The sequence below is a fragment of the Chelonoidis abingdonii genome, chromosome 19 (assembly GCF_003597395.2).
Source record: "Chelonoidis abingdonii isolate Lonesome George chromosome 19, CheloAbing_2.0, whole genome shotgun sequence".
In the NCBI taxonomy this organism is placed as follows: Eukaryota; Metazoa; Chordata; order Testudines; family Testudinidae; genus Chelonoidis; species Chelonoidis abingdonii.
In genome coordinates, this window is record NC_133787.1 from 33573316 (window position 1) to 33593436 (window position 20121).

General features: G+C 37.7%; 1 protein-coding gene across 1 annotated transcript in view; it reads left to right on the top strand.

The window, feature by feature from the left end:
• The window catches only part of CDH13 (cadherin 13), a 738851-nt gene that overhangs the window by 117422 nt on the left and 601308 nt on the right, over positions 1–20121 (top strand). Inside the window, exon 2 of the mRNA XM_032766126.2 lies at positions 18492–18603. Coding sequence (XP_032622017.1) covers positions 18492–18603 — 112 coding nt within the window. The remainder of the gene's footprint in view (positions 1–18491; positions 18604–20121) is intronic.

The following is a 20121-nucleotide window of genomic DNA, read 5'->3' on the forward strand; positions in this document are numbered from 1 at the left end:
AGTGCTAGGAACAGCTAAGATACTGCGCAGAACCCTCAAACTCCCAGGCCTCTGGTAGAGGACCCGAGGTTGAGGAAGACACATACCACCCATAGGGGTGAGAGGGGAATTTTTTTTTTTTATATATATAAATATTTATTTTTCATATATCTCTCCTATAACATTGATCAGCGTTTTTAAATAAGACTTTTTTTTACTGTCTCAGGAAAAAGAATTTTAAACAAATCACATACTGTATAAAACCCTTGCATCTGTTGTTCAGTAAACATTGATTTGATGTGAATCACTAGTAAAGCTTTGCTAATATCTGAGTATTAACAAGTCTGTAGTGACAACACTTTAGGGTGGGTTTCTCAAAAGTGCTTGAAGGAGTTAAGTATCCAACTTGCTCCCACTGAAAGTTAAAGGGAGTTGAGTATGTAACATCCTTAGAATCTATTGACTACTTTTTTTTTTTAAAGTATGTAATGTATTTAGTACAAGGGACCTTGATCCCTAATTGGGGGCATTTGTGCTACAACAATATGAGTAAGAACTAATGATAACACATTTTAAACTGAGTACAGTTGTTTGACAATATGTTTGATTTACTTACAGAGCTTTCTACGTGCTCATGCTGGACTTTGGAGAGCTGGAACTTGGTTAGATTGTAATTGTAAATATCACTTTATAAGTTAAAATACCATTGTACTTCTAAAGTATCTGCCTTTACCTTTGTTTGAATTGCATATCTAGGTAATTATATAAAACTTACCTTTCTGCAGTCGATCAATTATTTTTTTTTCTTTTGATTTACACATTTCTCTCTCCCCTTGCTTAAAAATCTGTCGTAAGCAACGCAAATGTGACAGGAATACATTTTAACAAACAGGTAATAGATGCACTGCTGGTTCCCATAAGAGTTTTGGATACCTGACAAATTATAGTTTTCCTTTTTGAAACTCACTTTCTGTACAACTCAGCTAACAAGTCTTTGATTTACTGTGCCATTAACAAAAATAATTCTTTTTGGACAGCAGTAGAGAACTGGATTAGCACAATTTACTGCTTCATCTTAAAATCTATACAAGGTAACTGTTAAGGAGAAGGGACAGATTTGTGATTAACTGGTCTATAGACCTGCTTTTAAGATATCTTAGTTCATTCCCTATAAGCTATTCTATTAGAGAGCCTTCTCTGAAGAAGTAAACTTGTAATCTCCAAGTGTTTCAAATGTATGCCAAGGTGGCTTGTAAATCACTTAGTTTCTGGCAGCCATGCTGTACTTGACTGAAAGACAGGAATATTTCCTACTTTAAACCCCTGACATTTATTCCTTTATACTGTGAAAGGAAAAAATGTTGTGCCTCATGCTCATACACAACAGTATTTTCTTGTGGCAGAGAAAGATGGACGTAAATGAGAGGAAGAAAGCTGCGGTGGGACTGGTTTCAGGAAGCTAAGATGAGATTCATTATGAGCCTACTGTCATTGTTTTTAAACAGGCATACGGAGCAGGCTAGGCAACAGCTTCAAGCAGAGAAAAAGCTGAAAAGAGGTGCAGCATGTTCATAATTGTAGGGCTGCTTGTGCATCTCTTTTTGGACACAACCCGGTACCGTTGTGTGCTCAACAAGCCTCCAGTTCATGTCAGGGTGCAGAACTGGGCTCTCCATCAACTCTCTTAGAAGAGTTGTTTGCGTGCTATAGCCCCTTTATTCAAGGATCTCAAAGCATGCTGTGAACACTGGATTAATTAAGCTGTCCAGCCTCTCTGAGGTACATTAGCATTATTGCCTTCATTTTACAGATGATTAAACTGGAGAGAGGCTAAGTGGCTTGCCCGTGGTGCCCACTGCAACGAGTCAGTTATATAGCTGGGAAGAGAACCTAGGGGAGAAATCCTGGCCTGTTGATGTCAATGAGAGAGAGCGTTGCTATTCCCTTTCAGTGGAGCCAGGATTTCATCCTGAGGTCTGGTTCTCAGATCTATGCTCTGTAAAATGTCACTTCTTCACCACTATAACTCCTGTTGCTATGGGGGAGCAGCGGGGGTGGGCGTGGAGGGAAAGAGAGGGAAGAGAAAAACAAAACACAAAATACCACCCAGGCAGAAGCACTGATTAGTTAAAATTAGGCACGAAATAGCCTCATTCACTGTGCATTCTGGTTTGCTTTTGGCTTGATTTCTAATCTTGTTTCTTGTAAGAGGAGCACCTACTGTGAAGAGCTGTTCTTTAATAATAGAATATTACTTTACTGATTAATATTTGTTGGACACTCAGTCTAACTGGGGTTCTTCACAGCTTCTTTAATTACAATAATTTGAGGTTTTGCTTAAGCAAAATATTTCAGATGAGTTCAGTGATGCTTTGCAATTTAATTGTATGCAGCGAGTGCAGGAGATGACTATGGGGAGAGAGGAGAACGTAGTCCTTCCTGAACGCAAGACACGTGTTTCTGAATGATAAGATATGTTAGTATTTTTGTTTCTGAATCAAAAGATGTAATACCAAGGATTTACAGGAACTGGGAACTCTAAAGTCTCAGCCTAGGGAATAGATGCAGTGAACAAGATTAACTCTGGATAAAAAGTAGCTCTATACAGTGCAATTCAAGATGTCAGTATTTACAGGCATATCTCTGATGAAGTGGGTTTTAGCCCATGAAAGCTTGTGCCCAAATAAATTTGTTAGTCTCTAAGGTGCCACAAGCACTCCTCATTCTTTTTAGTATTTACTTACTAATTGAAATTAGAGAGACAGAATTCAAAGGTCTTGATTGGCAGACCAGGCCAGTAAAATATCTTTCAGGACTAGCCACTATCATTTCAATTCACTGTACGTGATGACACTGAATTACTTTACTGTTTTGGTTAATTGAATTTGTTTTCAGTATGGCTCATTCTAATAGCAAAGAGAAAAGAAATATCTTCAAACACTTGGGAAGAATGAAGGCTTAGCCATGATTCATTTGTTTCTTTTTAGGGTGCCACGCTTAGTCCTAAAGATTGTGGACCACATTTTAATACCAAGATTATTTTATAGATACTTGCTTGTATAACATCCTTGTGGCTTCTGTAGCAACTGTGTACATGGAAAAACAATAGATTTAGTAGAGTATTTATGTATCTTTGGCAGCCTTATAATGGAATATAGCAACTGGAAATAAGATAGAGGAGCTGTCACCATTTTGACTACCCATCTCTGTCCCAAACACCAGTAAGTGCTTCTGAGACCACTAGTGGTTCATGGATAATTTCCCCCATTTTTATCCACCAACTACCTGTCCTCAATTTTCCCTTCCCTCCTAGGGGGAATGGTTTAAGAAGAGCATGAATATTCTTGGCCATTTAATGTGTGAGATCCATCAGTAAAGCATTGAGTTGCTACACTGTACTTTCAGCACAAAGCTCACTTAACCATATTTTGAAACTCTAAACTTTACAATAACAAAGTTTATCCTGAATTATATATTCAACATACTAATTAACATTGTTGAGCTAGAACCTGCAAGGTGCTGGGCACTCTTGCCCTAATCCTAAAAGCACTTCAGCATATGCTTAACACTAAGCATATGAATAAGCCTATAGGCTCAATTATTGTGGGATTCAAACCATAATCTACTAAAACAATAACAACATTGTTCCCTCCACACACGTTTGTCTTCAGCAGAAAAAAGTTAGCTTCTGAACTGCTGGTACTTTACAGTAAATAGTAGACATGGAAACTTGATTTTAGAAAGGGTCTGTTCTAACATTTAAAAATTAAAACTGATGTTCTGATTTTGCATAATGCTGATTTATTTCAAAGTGTAACGCTTCATGCTTATGAGAGGGCTTCACCCTTCCAAACTGAAATTCTTATTTAGGAGATGAAAGTTTGTTTAAATTTAAAATGCTTGTATAATTTATCTGGCCCTATGTTATATATTACATTATTCCAGAATTCAGTCCCAACCATGAAACGTTGATTAGAAAAACAATTTTTGGAGAGGGGGACACTTTTTAAAATTGTGCAATGCTGCACATAATCAGAACCCCAATCATTTTCAAATGGAAGCTCCTATGAAAATTGAAGCACTCGAATAATTTTAAATTGCTTTACACTGTGCAAGCACAGAACCCCAATCACTTCCAGACTCAGGCACTTATGAAAAAAATGAAGTGCTCCAGTAATTTTAAATTACTATGTACAAGGAAAAGTGCCTTTAAATGATTGGATACTCGAACATAAAAAAAACCTCTTATAGAACAAGTCCAAGTAAGTTGAGCAGATTTACTTGGTCTTGTGATTCAGAATGTAGCAAACTCATTAAAAAAACTGAACACAACAAACAAATGAAATTATCGTCACTATTTTTAATGTGTGTTAGGACATCCCATGAGCAAATATAAACCCAACAGGAGGAATTCCAAAAGAAGACTGTCCCTTCTCACTGAGGTCAGGTAAAGTAAACACAGAGTCAGTCTTCCATGGGTGAAAATTTCTTGGAAAATTGTTGTCCTTGCTTCTGATTAAAGAGAGGCCCCAAACAAAACCCCAATAGTGAATCTGATCTGAGCGTTGTTTCTCTGTAATGGGCAGGACAGAAGCTTGACTACGAGTGCTTTCAAAGTGGGAGTCTGAAATCCAGATCTGAATCTGAACTCTCTCAATTGTTCCGAGCATTCAGACCCATATTAGATACAGGTTCAGGCTGCAAACCCAGATCTGAACCATAGGTTTTGCTGCTGTCCACATCTTCAGTTTTGATCATAGCTTTTGGGGTCATCTTTTTTTCTAAAAAAAATAAATAAAGCAAACTCGATAAATATGAAGGACAATGGAATCTGACACATTTCAAAAAACTTCTGTGGATAGTATAGCGTTTTTAAATATGGGGGTTCACAACAATTTTTCAAGTTCCACAAAAGTTTGCTGCCTTTTAATTTAAACCATCATTTCCCAAAAGAAATGTACTGTGGTGATTGGGGTTGAGGTAAACCTTGTTAAAGCTGATGGGCATTTATTTAGGATAAATGTAAGGTCATGTATATGCTGCAGTGCCATAGTGACAGAAGGGTGTCTTCTGTCTCTGTAGGAGCTCCACCTCCCTCCGTAGCTAGGTCAATGAAACACACTCTCTCTTTCATCTAGCTGCATCTACAGCAGAGATATAGGTAGACATAGCTATGACACTCAAAGTTGTGCATTTTTCCCTCCCCTAAGTACCGTAGCTATGTCGACCTAACTTAAGTGTGGGCAAGGCATAAGAAGAAGTTAAGCTACTTTTTGGAGTAAGATAACTGAAATAATAGGAGCCACCACACAAAACACAACCCACATGAAAGGCCGGTCAAAAACTGAGCTAGTGGATAGAAGGGGTTAATTGGTTGTTATTTGATGGAGCTGTATGTGTGCCTGAGCCAAAGCAGCCAGGAACAGATGGAGAGAGCCAGAAAAGGACTCAAGGCATTGCCCTGAGAGAGAACCTATCGAGAGAGCGAGAGAGAGCTTTTTAGGCAGAGTGCTGCCAGGAAAGAGACTTGGAACTAAGAACAGAGAAGCTGCCTACTATTTGTTGGATTCCTACTGTTTTAAGGTAATCAGGAATGTGGGTAGATTCAGTATTATGTCAAAGAAAAGCCTGATTCCATCATCTGTTTCTCCACCTAACGAAACAAACCACAAGACCCTAAGTATTGGTTAACGGCAAGGATTAAAAGGCTAAAGTGTTCTGTTAGCTTAATACTACCCTTTTCTATGCAAACATTAAGCTTGTTGGGAAACATCCTTGACTGGTGTAAATGAATGATGCAATGACGATTTAAACCTGAGGATCTGCCCCCTGATGTATTAGTAACTCTTGCCTGAGTCCTCAGTTGGCCAGGGAATAAAATGTTTAAAATCAAAGCATCAGCTTGCTAGGGCTCAGATTTTCCTACAGCTGATGTGTGTCAGTTGACATTTCAGGCAGTGGTTGTTCCCTCCTTTATTTCTACCCCCGCACAAATAAAAATAATAATAATAAAAAGGTGTTTTAAATGACAGTGAACACATTTTAAGGAAAGAATATAGTCACTGTTTGCCTGGGGGGAAGTGTGATTATACTGCAGAACACAAGGAAATAAGCCTTTAATTTCTGAGTCAAAACCCATGGTAGTCAATGGACAGACTAGCCTGGAATTCAGGCCCTCATCACCAAATTCTGATGTTCATGTGAGTACTTCCATTGACTTGAATTGGAATATGTGCATAAGTAAAGATACACATGTCCTGCAGCACTGGGGCCTTATTTGATCCTATTAAAAAACTGGCACATTCATAAGAGTGTTCAAACTTGCATGTCCCTGAATTTTTGGTGTGTGCACGTGTGGTAATATTCTATTTTAAAAAGAAAACACCCTCAAAGTATTTTCCAACTAATTGTAAGGTTCACTGGTTGTATCTATTGCTAATGAGTGAAAACAAATAGTGATTTAAATAAGATGTCACTAAAGCATGTTCAAATATTCGGTCAAATCCCATTCTCAATATATGAAAAATTTCTTTCTGACTCCTAATGTATTTAGGGTCAATAGTAGAATCTTCATACATAAAAGATTTCATTCAGCTCTTAAAAGGCAAGTAATTATAGGAGAGAGGTCATAGACCAAGGTCTTGGTTTCATATAATTTGTGTTCTAATTAATTTACCAGATATAGGTTTTGTTTCTGCTCCTAAGTGTTGATCTTTAATAGTTATCGTGTTCCTAGAACTAATGGGTTTTATTTCTTTGTAAAGGTCATTCTTGATGTAATGTCATTGTTAACAGAGGAAGCCTGTAAGCTTTAGAGAGTTTGCTATGTTGTGATGTGCACAGAAATGTTCTGTTACTTGCTGTCTTTCCCCCAGGACACAATTTTTCTAGAGACAGAAGAACTGGCAAAAATAATTTAGCTTTTTTAGTTGTTCTCTCTTGTCTTTTTTCAAAAAGGTCACATTTCTTGATGAAGCCTAACATCTGAAAAGGACTGTGCATTATGAATACATGTGCAAGGCCTGGTTAGTTCCATGAACTGTGATAAGATGTATTTATTTAGGGGCAGATTTTTCAGCTGGTATATAAATCAGCCTAGGTCTGTTGAAGTCATTGGAGATATGCTGATTACCAACTGAGGGTACCTATAATAAGTTAAAGATACCAAACTTTTGTGAATGGAAAGACTTCTTCTTTTTTTTCAAAAGGCCCAGTATTGACAAATATTACAATTATTTATATAAACATTTTTCATTATAAATAGTTTTGGAATTGGATTTTTGACCAATATAAATTATACCATGAGTCTTCTGAATCTACCAGATACTGATTCTAGAAATTAAGCAAATGCAGTCTCTCCCCCACCCATTCTCTTTAAGCATCTGGTTTTTCTACCCTGGTTATTTCAGAGTTGACCGATTATCATAGTTTTGTGAAAAATAAGATAACTTTAAGTAGTTCTTGATCATTCATCTGGGTTCAGTGAGGTCAGTAGTTACTTCTTTTGATAGACGCACACAGAAAGAAGGAGCATAAAAGGACTGCAATTAATTTATCATGACTGCAGAGTAATTATGCAGGTCAGCACAGTGAGTTTATATATGTTTTATAGAAGAAATTGTAAAAATACGTCCCTCAAATAAAGGTGAGCAGACAAGTAACAACAAATCTACTTTCCTTTTCCTTTCTATATCTTAGCTAGTATGTTTTGTGACTTGATCAGCAGCTAGATAATGTGTCCAAGTATATTGAACTGTCTAGCATAGCTGGCTCTAATCCCAGTTGCCTCAATAGATTATTCCCAAATAGAGGCTCCTGTTAACTAGTGTTTGGAAAGGGTGCCATCTGCATGCTAACAGCGAGGTTGCCCACTATCTTGTGAGTTAAGGTTGGCATGAACTGTGAGGTCCCTGATACATATTTTCAGCAATACTTCGTTAATTTCAGAGTTCAGTTCCCCTTGCTCTATAAAGGGCATGGTACATTGTAGTTCCCATTGAGTTAGTATGAGAAACTTCCAAGTCTCAGCTAGCTTGCTGAAATATGATTCATACCCTTACCTTGACCAACAAGTCTCCAATAGCTAATGCGTTCATCCATTTCTTTATCTCTTGGTGATGATAAAGAGAATAAAGCTTTTCGTAGTCCACCTCATATGAGAGTAATTTCTTCAGATAAAAGGTTTACCATGCCTTTGCTAAAGAATAATATATAAAGCAGCTGCACTGATCATGAGCACATAAACTGGACCAAGACAATAAAAAGATTGTTGCTGCAGATTAAAAGAACACACGGTAGTCTTGCTCCCGATGAAGCCAATAAGAAAAGTCCCACCAATTTAAGTGAGAGTAGGTTTATGCCGTCTCTTCACAGACGATGGCATGCTCCAGAAGTCTAATCATACAATTTAAAAATGCCTTCTAATTTACTGACTCAATGTTATGGAAGTATAATTAAAATTGTGCACGATGGGCCAAATTCTTTCCCGACACAGGGACATGTGACTCTCATTAAAGCCAGTGAGAGTTCAGAACAAAATGTGTCACTAATTATGTAATTAAGAGAACTGCCACTTCAATTATACCTGGTACAGTAGTTAATGTATAATATTAGAACATTAATAATGTGTTTGCATTGGCATCAATGTACAAAATGTTATTTATTTATATACTTTCAATGACAAAAAAGAACCTAGTTGATCTAGGTCACTTGTTAACCAATAGCCTGTCAATAGCCATGAAATGAAAAATTTTGAGTTCTAGTAGTTCACAGAAGTGTTTTGATTGCACTTGTAAAGCTAAAAAAAAAGGTATGTCTTTTGTTTGAATAGTAAACCTTCTCCCTGTCTTTCATCTGATGGCTAATCTTTTGGTTGAACCCCAGCTTTTTGTATTTAGTGAAATTATGAAACTGAATATTAAACCATTAAACACTTTTTATGCCTGTACTGAACAGATTATTTTTGCCACCAGATATCATTGCAAGTCATATTTTTGCCCCCGCCATAAGATACTATATTAATTCCACTGGGAATAATTTTGGCAAGATATTACAGGTAATTTAATCTAATTATTATAACAAAGCTCAAATTAACACAGATACTTATGCTGAAGATTATGAGCTATATTTATTATTCTACAGAGTTCATGAGTCCCATTGAATGGAATCTACCCTGGGGGTTTCAATAGGTTTTGATTGGGCCTTGTGAAATATTCTTTGTGAAATATTTTGGGGGCTCAACACTTGATTTTTTTTGAATGCTTGGGGCTCACAATACTGCTCTTGTCTTTACCATAGCAAATGAATCCATGTGTGATCTTTTAAAAGTATATTTTAGCAAGTTTGTTTTAGTTTTAGCTTCCCGGTGCAGTACACCCGAAAGACAGATGTACAATGTTATACCAAGCTAAGTTTTGTGATCTAGTTATAATTGCTGTGTGTTATAACACTGTGGAATGTAAAGAAAGCAAGAAATGGAAGGTTATACCTTTTTGATAACGATCATGTTGTTGTTGGGAAATTATTCATATATCATTCAGTATAGTTGCAAAAAATTTCATCTGAAAGTGCTATCTGGTGTAGGAAATATGACTTTAATTTTTTTTTCTATAATAGGTTCTGCCACATCAATATTTTTCTGTATGGAATATCCACGTGCATGGGGAAAAGTAATTATGAAATGGCATAACTATTTTTAAGAATTTCTTAAATTTTTTTTATAGAGATTAAAATTTTCACTCATCCAAGTGTTTTTCATGGAGCCATAACTACTGGAAAACAGTATGAAACTGTCTGGTTCATTAGATGATAAATAACTAAAATGTTCAATATAAACAGACCTTGAAACAGGCTATTGTTGCAATACTGTTTAGGTTTGGGTAGTTCCATACACTGCAATTTAATAAGAAGGGAAGTTTGACTTTCAGTGTGTCTTATTTATGCCTCTTGTGCTGGTGCGGTAGTGCTACAGAATGGCTCATTTGCATTATTCTGTTGCCTGTAAACTATATTTATTGTGCAACCTTCTCTGTATAGGCTAACCAATTGCAATCTCATTCTGCTGGTGTATGGGTTTGTCACAGAATGTGTTAACACCTTTCATAATACAAATAAAATTATTTGGGGCCAGACTCCACACGTTGAGTAGTATTTTACTCACAGTAGACTCATTCGCTGATGATGAGGGCACTTTACCAGATCCATCTGTAAAATGAGGATAATGCTATTGACTGACCTCCTTTTAAAGTGGTTTGAGCTGTACTGATGAAAAGCACTATATAAAAGCTAGATATTATTACTAGTAGCAGTTGATTTATTTTAATGGGACTATTTATGGAGAAAAGTACTACTCATCATGACTATCCAGAATCCTGCCCTTTGTTACTAGCCCCTGAGGATATTTAATTAATATGGGTGATAATTTTGGTATGGATGTAAGGGTTTGAGCAATATATAAAGGTTAATCCTGATTTTTTTTGCAAAAACTGCTTGGCAATGTTGTAGCAAAACTTACACTCAAGCCTTAGGCCAGAGTTTCTTAACTATACCTGTGTATCAAACTAAGACCTCAGTTATACCAGCCTGCTGAACATCAGTTGACTTCAGTGGCAGCTTTTAGGTGTCCAGCACATTTGAAGATTTGTAGTTATCGGATCGATGGACTACTAAGACTTTTGAAGATCAGTCCATTTATTTAGGAGCCTATGCTTAGGCCCCTAATTTTGTAATTTTTGACCTAAAATTCCAGTCTTGTTATAAGTGATCTGCTAGCATGGACTCCAGGGTCCTATTGGGACTTGCATGGATATAGGGTCCATGTGAAAAGTCTGGTTCTGATGCTGGTTTAACAGCCATATTTACTTAAACTTGAGAAGTAAAGCACCTGCCTGTTCAAAAACACTTACCAGTAAATCACTTCTTAAATAATCAAATGAACAAGATTTCCTGTATTGGGGAAGATACATATTTTATTCAATGTGTGATACAACTCTCATAATAAACACTCCTTTTATGAGCCTTTCCTTTTGAAAGTTCTTTGTTAGATAGTCCCCCTAAAGACTTTGTCATATTCTGATTCTAGTTAATGGAAGTCTACCACAGTCATACTTCTTCGTGACAAGAGAGTTGAATTCATTTGAGCCAATAAAGTCACTCTAATTTGCATTTTCATAACCCACCCTTCAGTACTCCAAGTGTGATTTTCATTTTTAGGACAGAACTATGCAGTAAATGGATGTGCAGGCCCTTTAAAAGGATATTTATCATCCTTGAAGAATCTTATTGCCAAATCTTAATAGCATTTCTTACAAAAATGACTTGAATTCGCTATCAGATTCAGAGGTAGAGCTGTAGAGGTTGTGAATAGACTTTTCTGAACCATCTCATGATTAAAAAAAAAAAAGAGGTTAACTCCTATTTTTTCTCTTTCTCACAGACTCACTCACTCACCTTCTCCCCCCATATTTAAAAAAGAAGGAAAAAAAACATACCACACACAATCCACCAATAGGATAAAATTCTGAAAAACAGCATTGCATTTCTTTTAGCCTACATAGGCAAGTTTGGTGCATAGTTTTACAATCTTATAATACCTTTTGTTAATGACACCAATTTCAAGGTGGATGCTGCAACCTTTTAGATCATTTCCTTCTCTGTCAGTTGCTGTAAAAACACTCAGAGGACATACAAAAATGTCTGTCAAGTAGCCTATATATGGGTAGGTGAAACAATTATTTGAGGATCTGCTACTTGAAGTCGTGTCAAAAATCCCATTGTCCAGTCTGATTCAGAATAAGACCCTTAATTCATAAGAATATTTTCCTTATTCTGTTATGGTAACCATCTGTGACAATTTAATGCAACTATTTCCCTGATCCAAAATGCGATGGGTGAAATCCTGAAGTCAATGGAAAGACTCCCACTGACGTCAGTGGAGCTAGGATTCACCCTCCTTCTGTAGAATGTTGTTAGGCCATGCTACTTACTGCTATTATACCCACATTATTTTTCTCCAATAATAAACCCTCTTACTAAATATTTCTGCAGGAAAGGGGGATGTAATGAAACAGAAAAAATCATAATGTCACTATATAAATCCATGGTTTGCCCACACCTTGAATACTGCATGCGGTTCTGGTCACCCCTTCTCAAAAAAGGTATATTCAAAATAGAAAATAGAAGAGCAACACAAATTATTAGGGGTATGGAACAGCTTCTGTATGAGGGGAAATTAAAAAGACTGTGACTTTTCTGCTTGGAAAAGAGGCATCTCAGGGGGGAACCATGATAGAAGTCAATATTGGTGTAGAGAAAGTAAATAAGGAAGTGTTATTCATAACACAAGAACCAAGAGTTACCCAATGAAGTTAATAGGCCTCTATTTGCCAGAAGCTGGGAATGGACAACAGGGGATGGATCACTTGATGATGACCTGTTCTGTTCATTCCCCCTGAAGCACCTAGCATTGGCCACTGTCAGAAGACAGGATACTGGGCTAGATGGACCATTAGTCTGTCCAGTATGGGCATTCTTATGCTGAGGCCCTATTTTTGAAGCACCTGTGGAAGGATTTTAGATTTGGAGTAGCTTTTTAGCCAGGATTTCAATTTGTGTAACTACATATTCTTCCCTGATTTTTTCATCTTGAGATTAACTCAGTGTTACCAACTCTCGCAGTTTGGAGTTTTTTTCTCACTCCACAGCCCCTGGGGTCATAGTACTATGAGAGAATATATGCAAGAACCTCAGCTTTAATTTTTAAAAAACAAAACACAACAGGTTTCTAGCTCTCATGATTCCAGAGAAAATCCTGAAAAAAACAAGCTGAGCGTGCCTCAGACCTTAAAACAAAACGAATAGCAAAAGAAAATAAAACCTAAAATTGTATAATTTTCTAAACATCACATGATGTCTTTGGTCCTAACTCCTGATTTTTGAGCTCTGGAGGATGGCAGTACTGTCATTTATGCTTGATTCTCTTTTCCATGTTAACTTTTCCTGTAACTTTATAGGGTTTAATGGTGATTTCTTAGTGTTACAATTGCTCGCATGGAACCAGGGATAGAATTTGGACCTCTAATTTTAGAATATTGTAATCCTAATAATCTGAGATTTCTTTGTATTGATATTGGATACTGTTCACCCTAGCCTATGCACAGACTATACCCCACTTACACCCTGTTTGGATATGCCTTGTGTGAATCTTCTGCATAAGGATGAATTTCAACCCATAAGAACAATGTAAGATGTAATTGGCATTCTGAGGGCTATGGTTTTTATAATAGGGACTTGATCTATTACACATCCGGCTGACAAATATTCGAGAAGGATTACAGTTGAACTGGTGGAGAACATCACTTCCAGATCTGAGATATGGCTGATCTGATCTGCAAGGAATTCCTGTACAACAAGCTGAGAGATCTGATGGTTTGAAAATCCCATTTTATGTTCTATCTGGGAGCTTGTTTTAGAGACTAACTTTCCATCAATTGCCGAGAGGCAGAGAAGTCCTGTTTTGACAAAGGGTTTCAGTTCAGGTTTCTCATGAATATCTGCTGTGGGAGAGGTATAAAAACTGTCAGAACAGTTTTGCTTAAATGCAGTTTTGGTGAAAAATGCTGTTTTGTTGTTTCATGAGTATGTATCAGTTTCCACAGCACTTTCCCTGGGAAGGATTTTGGGGTCTGAGAGACTTTGTACTGAGCAGTTACAGCCATGGCCTGGGATGACCCTGATCCAGAGCAGAGTTTTTCATCCTAGCTCAGTCTGAATTTGGCAGAGTATAGACATTAACCTGGGCCTCCCTGTCCCAGGGCAGTACCCTGGCCACCATGTTCACCAAAACATTAGAAAGGTAAGTTTCCCGCCCCCCGACCCCTCTGTCCCAGTGTGGAATGGACATTCATTTCAGAGCCTCAAAATCTGCTGCAAGATGGAATTGTTGTCCTCTGACGACCAAAAAAGAAAAAAAAAAAAAGAAGTGAGATCTCCTTCTGCTTTCCATTCCATGGTTCTTGTGCAAGCACTGAGATCAACAATGACTTGAGAATATGTTTGCTGTTTTATTAAGATATTTAGTAGGCCTAATACTACCATTGGGAGCACAGCTTTATCTACTGACCTTATGACCAAGCTTACATAGGAGCTAGCTGAACCAGTGACATTTACTTATAAAGACCAGTAGTAAGTTTGCATAGACAAATTGTCAGGATATTAAAAATTGCCTCTTCAATCTTCACATTTTATTAAGAAGTAAATTGCACCAGGTGAGAGGGTTGGTTGTGTATGTCAGTCCATGGGATCTCTGGGGCTGTGTGGTTGAACCCTGCAGTTTGCAGTTCACTTCCAAACTGATTTAGGTTATGAGCAAATGGTGTTTAGTGCAGAATTGTTCAATCATTGAAGGCTGCAGATACTATTTTTCTCAGTAAAAGGATGGAAAACTGACCCCTTCTCAGTTATAGATTAGTGTACTTTTAGCTTCAGGAAGCTCATTGGCTAAAGTCAAAAGCATTTTAGCATGTGCTTAATAAGGGAGGATCAAAAAGGAAGAATTCAATTTCATAAAAAATCTTGAGATTTCAACATTTAATTAGTTCAGTATGGGGACAAAACCATGTTTTGAAATTTTCATTCTAGGTGAGTGCCCTTAACACCATGCTATTGGCTAGTTTGGGTAGATGCCTCTCTTATTTTGACCAGATATTCCATCCTGGACCTAAGAAACCTTCCCAATGAAAGTTTCATTGAAACTGATGTATTTCAGCAAAAACTTTTGGTTTTGATGGTTTTGGTAAAAACATGTTGCCAAAAAATTCTCAACCAGCTTAAGTGCTTTGCTAAACAGGATGGGTTTGCTGAATTGGGGGCATATATGCCCTTTAATTTGTAAGTATGAAAGCATTTGTGTACCTTCACAATGTTTAAAAATCTCCTATGTGCAAAATAAAATATTTTCTTTGGGAGAAGATACCTATAAGCATTCAGATGCCAGTTCTACTTTCTTTAAACAGTTAATGATCCATGAAGCTTTTTTTTAGCGCACACACACAATTATGAATTTTATATACTGCTGAAATTTAAAATATGTTCTGCTTTAAACAATATTCTCTTTTGCTTTCATCACAGATCTGTACTTCGTTTATTTTTTTGCCAGGGCTTTTCAAAGTGAAGACCTTTAGCAGACAAAATTTTAAGAAGATAGACATTTAGTTCAATGGAAGAATTTTCTTGGCGGGAAAAAATAAATTTACAAGGATTGTGCTTCTAAAAGATAATTAATAAAAACCTTCCATGTGATGACAAACTTGACATCTTGTCTAATGTTTGGAAGAGAAGAAAGTGTTTGGAATTACACAGCTAGAATAAAATGTTCCATTTCACAGCAAGGCCAGGCCTGCATTTTATAATTATTTCAGAGAGTAAAGGTCACATTCTGTTTGCTAAGTTGACATTACATGAATCCTGTAAACTAGACTTTCAGAAGTGAACTCATGGCATATTTAGATCATCCTGACTTCACAGCCAAAACACATTATCTGAAATTATTGACCTAGATGATATCCAGATCAGTTTTCCAATCCTAATCTATTTTTTCGAAGGCTACAAACTAGAATTCAAGATTCCAGAGGCTACGCGATCAAACTATGATTTACTGCCTTATTTATATGCACTGCTATGTATTTTTTAAGCAGCAGAGTCATGTTCGTAATTCATTTTATCTTTTTCATTGAAATGTATGTGCTTTATGGGCTATTCTGCCAAACTGGGCTGGTTTTTCAACACTATGTAGTTCACTGTTTGTGTCTTGCCATGGGAGTATAGTAAGGAGTGGCAAATTTTATTCTGCACTAATTTATGCTGTGTGGAATCGTGTGTCAACTAGGCCTAATTTTAAAAAATACACTGTTGCAGCTCTGCACAGAAAATCCATATGCAAATATATGCCACCAGACCCTGATCATCAAGCAGGATCGAATCTGGAGCTTAATGCACAAGACTTCTGGAGCTTAATGCACAAGTCTCTACTGCATGAGCTAAAAGACACATTTCTATTAGCCACGGCTGTAGCAGGCTTATCAATCTCTAGTTGATCTAGGTGCCACTACGTGTGACTCTTTATCTGCATCAAGCTGGCATGGGTTACATGCTTCATTCTCATGCACTATTACTGTGGATTTGCATCCAGATGGAGTAGCTGCACATGCTAATGGCTGGTTACATGCATATCTGGTCACTTCTGTGCATTAAATAACTGATTTGCAATTTTGAGTGTAGGCTTTGAAAATCCGGACTTTACCGTGTGAGTCCTTGGTACAGAAGGACATTGGAGGGCAGAGTGAGGCACTGTGGGACAATGGAGTTATGCTGATTTACGCCTGAGGATCTTGCCCTTTGTTTGCAGGTTGCTGTTTGTTGAGAGAAAAAAGGGAAGCAACAACAGTATGAGAGACATGACAATCTTGCAAAGAGGCTTAGACTCTACTTGCTTACGCTCTCTTTCTCTTGGTTTTTTACTTGAACAAACGGGCAAATGCGGTGCATGTCATGAAGGATGAGAAATGTGCCCATCTGCCACATTTGCACTCTGCCAATTGGAAACATTCTGGCTATAGCACACAGTGTCTGTTCATGTCTAGTTGGCCTTTTACAGCAAGTGTTTATGTGAAATAGACTGCCCGAGAGTCAGTTTCAATAAGAGCAAGTGATATAAGAGCAGGTGGGATGCTGTCCTCCCTTGCTTTGAAAGACTGAGTAATATAAAGCCAACAATGACTCTGTAGTGCACCAGGTTTTTCTGTATGGAAAGAAAACCTGGATAGCATTTTGATTCTTTGACAAGAGCGAACAAGGGCTGGCTAAGCAGGGAGCATGCTAGCCTAAGAATGATCATAATAATCACTTGTCCTTTGAAAAGAGAAATATGGCAAAGAGGTTTATTTAACAAAGGTAGCACTGAAGGTGCTATGCTAGAGGACCTCATTCTTAGTCTATAGGGAGGAGGTTTATTTGCAGGAATAGTGTTACATCACTGAAAATGATCAGCTCCTTTCTTATTGGCATGTCAAGCATTGTAGGTAGCAACTGACCATAAGGGCCCTTTCATGTGGGGATTGCATGTCAACATTTACCTTTTTGTACTAATGGAAGTCAAGCGAACCATTTTCTCTTTGGTTACTCTGTATCCCTTCTCTGGTCTTCCTTTGGGTGTCCAGCTGGAGACATTTTAGGTATCTGTTTAAACTAATGAGAGTCATAAGTAATCTGCATCTCTGAAAATCAGGACCAGAGGAAACCCCCCAAAATGAGGCCCCAAAACAATGAAATGCATTTGAAAATTTGGGTGCTTATATTTGGGAATGGAAAAGTAAATGTATCCTCCCTGCTACCTTGGATCTGACTTTCTTTGTGTGTGTGTGTGTGTGTGTGTGTGCTCTTAACTCTTAAACTTTCTGTGCCTTTTTTTCTTCTCCACTCTTTCTCTGATTTTTCCTACCTGCTCCTCCACCCTTTAAAACCCACCAAAGAAAATAGTCTTTCAGCTTGTTGTCTCTATTCAGTGATAGAACACAAATCTTCCAAAACAGATTGGCATCGTACCTATTCCCAACCAATTTTATTTTGCTTTTAACCTCCCTCCCTTGCCCAGATGTTCTTTTGGTGACAGGGTGCTTTGGTGATCAGATACTAACAGTGACACAAGCTGTATTTAACTTTAGCCTTCAGATCCAACTACAGAATGATGTACACATTCCATTTGCAGTCTACTGGGGTAAACAACTTTTTGATTATGGGGAAACTAGACAAACTGTAGCTTTGTGGGGGTGGGGAATTAAATTTTTCTATCTGCTGCCAGAGTTTATACAAAGGAAACTTTTGTGACATGAAACTTTGCCCTTGAACAAAAGACGACTTCACTAGCTCAGAGATTTACTAAAGTAACCTAAGCTTATAGGCCTTGGTTCAGCAAATAACTTAAGCATGCTCCAGCTCTATTGATACGTGCTTATGTCCCATGACTTCAGAAGGACTTAAGAACACGCTTAACTTTAAGCAGCTGCTTAAGTGCGTTTCTGAATTGAGCATTATTAATCTTAGGTACATCTTCACTGTGTGGGCCTGGGGCAATGTGACTGAGTCACAGGGGTTGGGCAGTATTGTATTCAGGCAGTTAGGCCATGCCGCCACACTGCTATTTTCAGTATGCTAGTTTGAGCAGGGCTAGTGCATGTCTGTTTACTAAACTGGGCATTACCCCACCAGCTGCAGTGTAGCTGTATCTTTAGACATATTATTTTTTTGCAAGCTCTATATATCTGCCTGTGTATATGCTGATTGAAACTTCTCACGCAAAGCAATGGTTAGAAAGTTTTAAAGGGAAGCTGTGATGAGCTGGATGTGTGGGTGTTGTTTTTTTTAAATGAACATTGAGTCCAAACTTGCTACCATTCATGAAAGCCAAGAAGATTGGTGAGCAAGTGGATATTAAAAGTCCATTCCCTCTATTTCCTCAGGTGCTGTTGCTTGTATTTGCAGAAGATTTAGAATGCATCCCTGGATTCCAGCAAAAGGTTTTTCACATTGAACAGCCATCTGAATTCACAGAGGACCAGCCAATTCTGAACTGTAAGAAATGTAATTTTCATATGTCATTTTTGCAAAAATCTGTATTAACCACAGTCCGTGTTTTCGTATCACACTGTGAATTTATCAGAGAGCTCTTCAACCTTATGACATGATTCCAGGCATAGCTTCCACCTGGGTACTGCAATAGCTCCTCCCCTCCCCTTAAAATACTTTAATTAGACAGATTTTGAACTTTGCTATGAATTAGAGTTGGCAAAATTCTGCACGTTTATCTGTTGGGGTTTGAATATTTACATGGACGCTTAGGATCATCCTCTGATTTTATGAATGAGTGACCTCCTGCATTTCTTTGCTCTTCCTGCTGTATCAGTACTTGACCGTACACAAGGATCTTGACTTGCATTTCAGTATAAATCCCTGGTGTGCATCCATTCTAGGATCCTGACCCAACGCCCATTGAAATCAACAAGAATCTTTCCATAAAATTCAGTAGACGTTGGATCAGGCCTGAGTTTCAAAAAGTTATTACCATCTCTTCTGTGATCTAAGCAGTTGATCTGGGTGGTCTAGTCCCTTTTCCAATGGACAGGTGTCCACATCACAAAAATGACCACTAGAGCTGAGCTGGTGTTGATTCTTGGCACCATACACCCTATGCAGACAGGCCAAAGATTGAATGGGCCAAGGAGATTTAACTCTTCTTTCAACATTAGAGTTTGTCTTTCCAGGTACATTAATGATGCAACATTGCAAAGCTTGCACTGCTATTGTTCATTATGTATTGGGACCTGTTCTGAGGATTTGAGACTTCAAGGCTGTCAATCTAATATGGTACCTAATGTGAGCTTTAAAAACTGATTAAAAAAACTGCATTTTCCCCACATAATTCATGTTATTTAGTAGCCTTTTCATTTGATCACATTTGGTTCAACAGCTGAAATTAACAGTTCATATGTAATAACATTTATGCGAAAGATTTAGAGTTTAGATAAAAAATAAAAAGCAATAAAATTCAGTTTAAGGAATACCTTTTCCCTTTCTATCCCCTACTTATTAAAGATTATATTGTGAGTGAAAGTATTTGCTCTGTTTTTCAGTTTATATCAAACCTCAGAGATGTGTGTGGTTAGATGTTTGGCTATGTATGTGTGTGTTCTCCCTGTGTGCTGTCCCAGCTCTGTGCAGATAGTTGGCACAGCAGACCTTCAGCAAACTGCCCAATAATCACAAGAGCTGTTAGGTACGAAGGCACCTGGCCAGGTTTATTGTTGACAAAGCATGGTAATAGCACCTGGCAGATTCTACGAGGATACTAAGACATGTATGCCCGTGACAATGGATGCAGCTTGGTCATTGGCGGTACTTTCCACTGCTCCCTACGCTGGCCAAAGATACTTACTCTGAAATATATCTTTATACCCTGTGTGATGGGGCAAGGCCAGATGGCTACAGTAAAGTACTGAGAAACAGGTATGTTAGCCCCAGGCTAAACAAATCCCTAGTACCCTGGTAACCAAATGGCAGTTGCTCCAGGTTAATCAAGGCACCTGGAGCCAA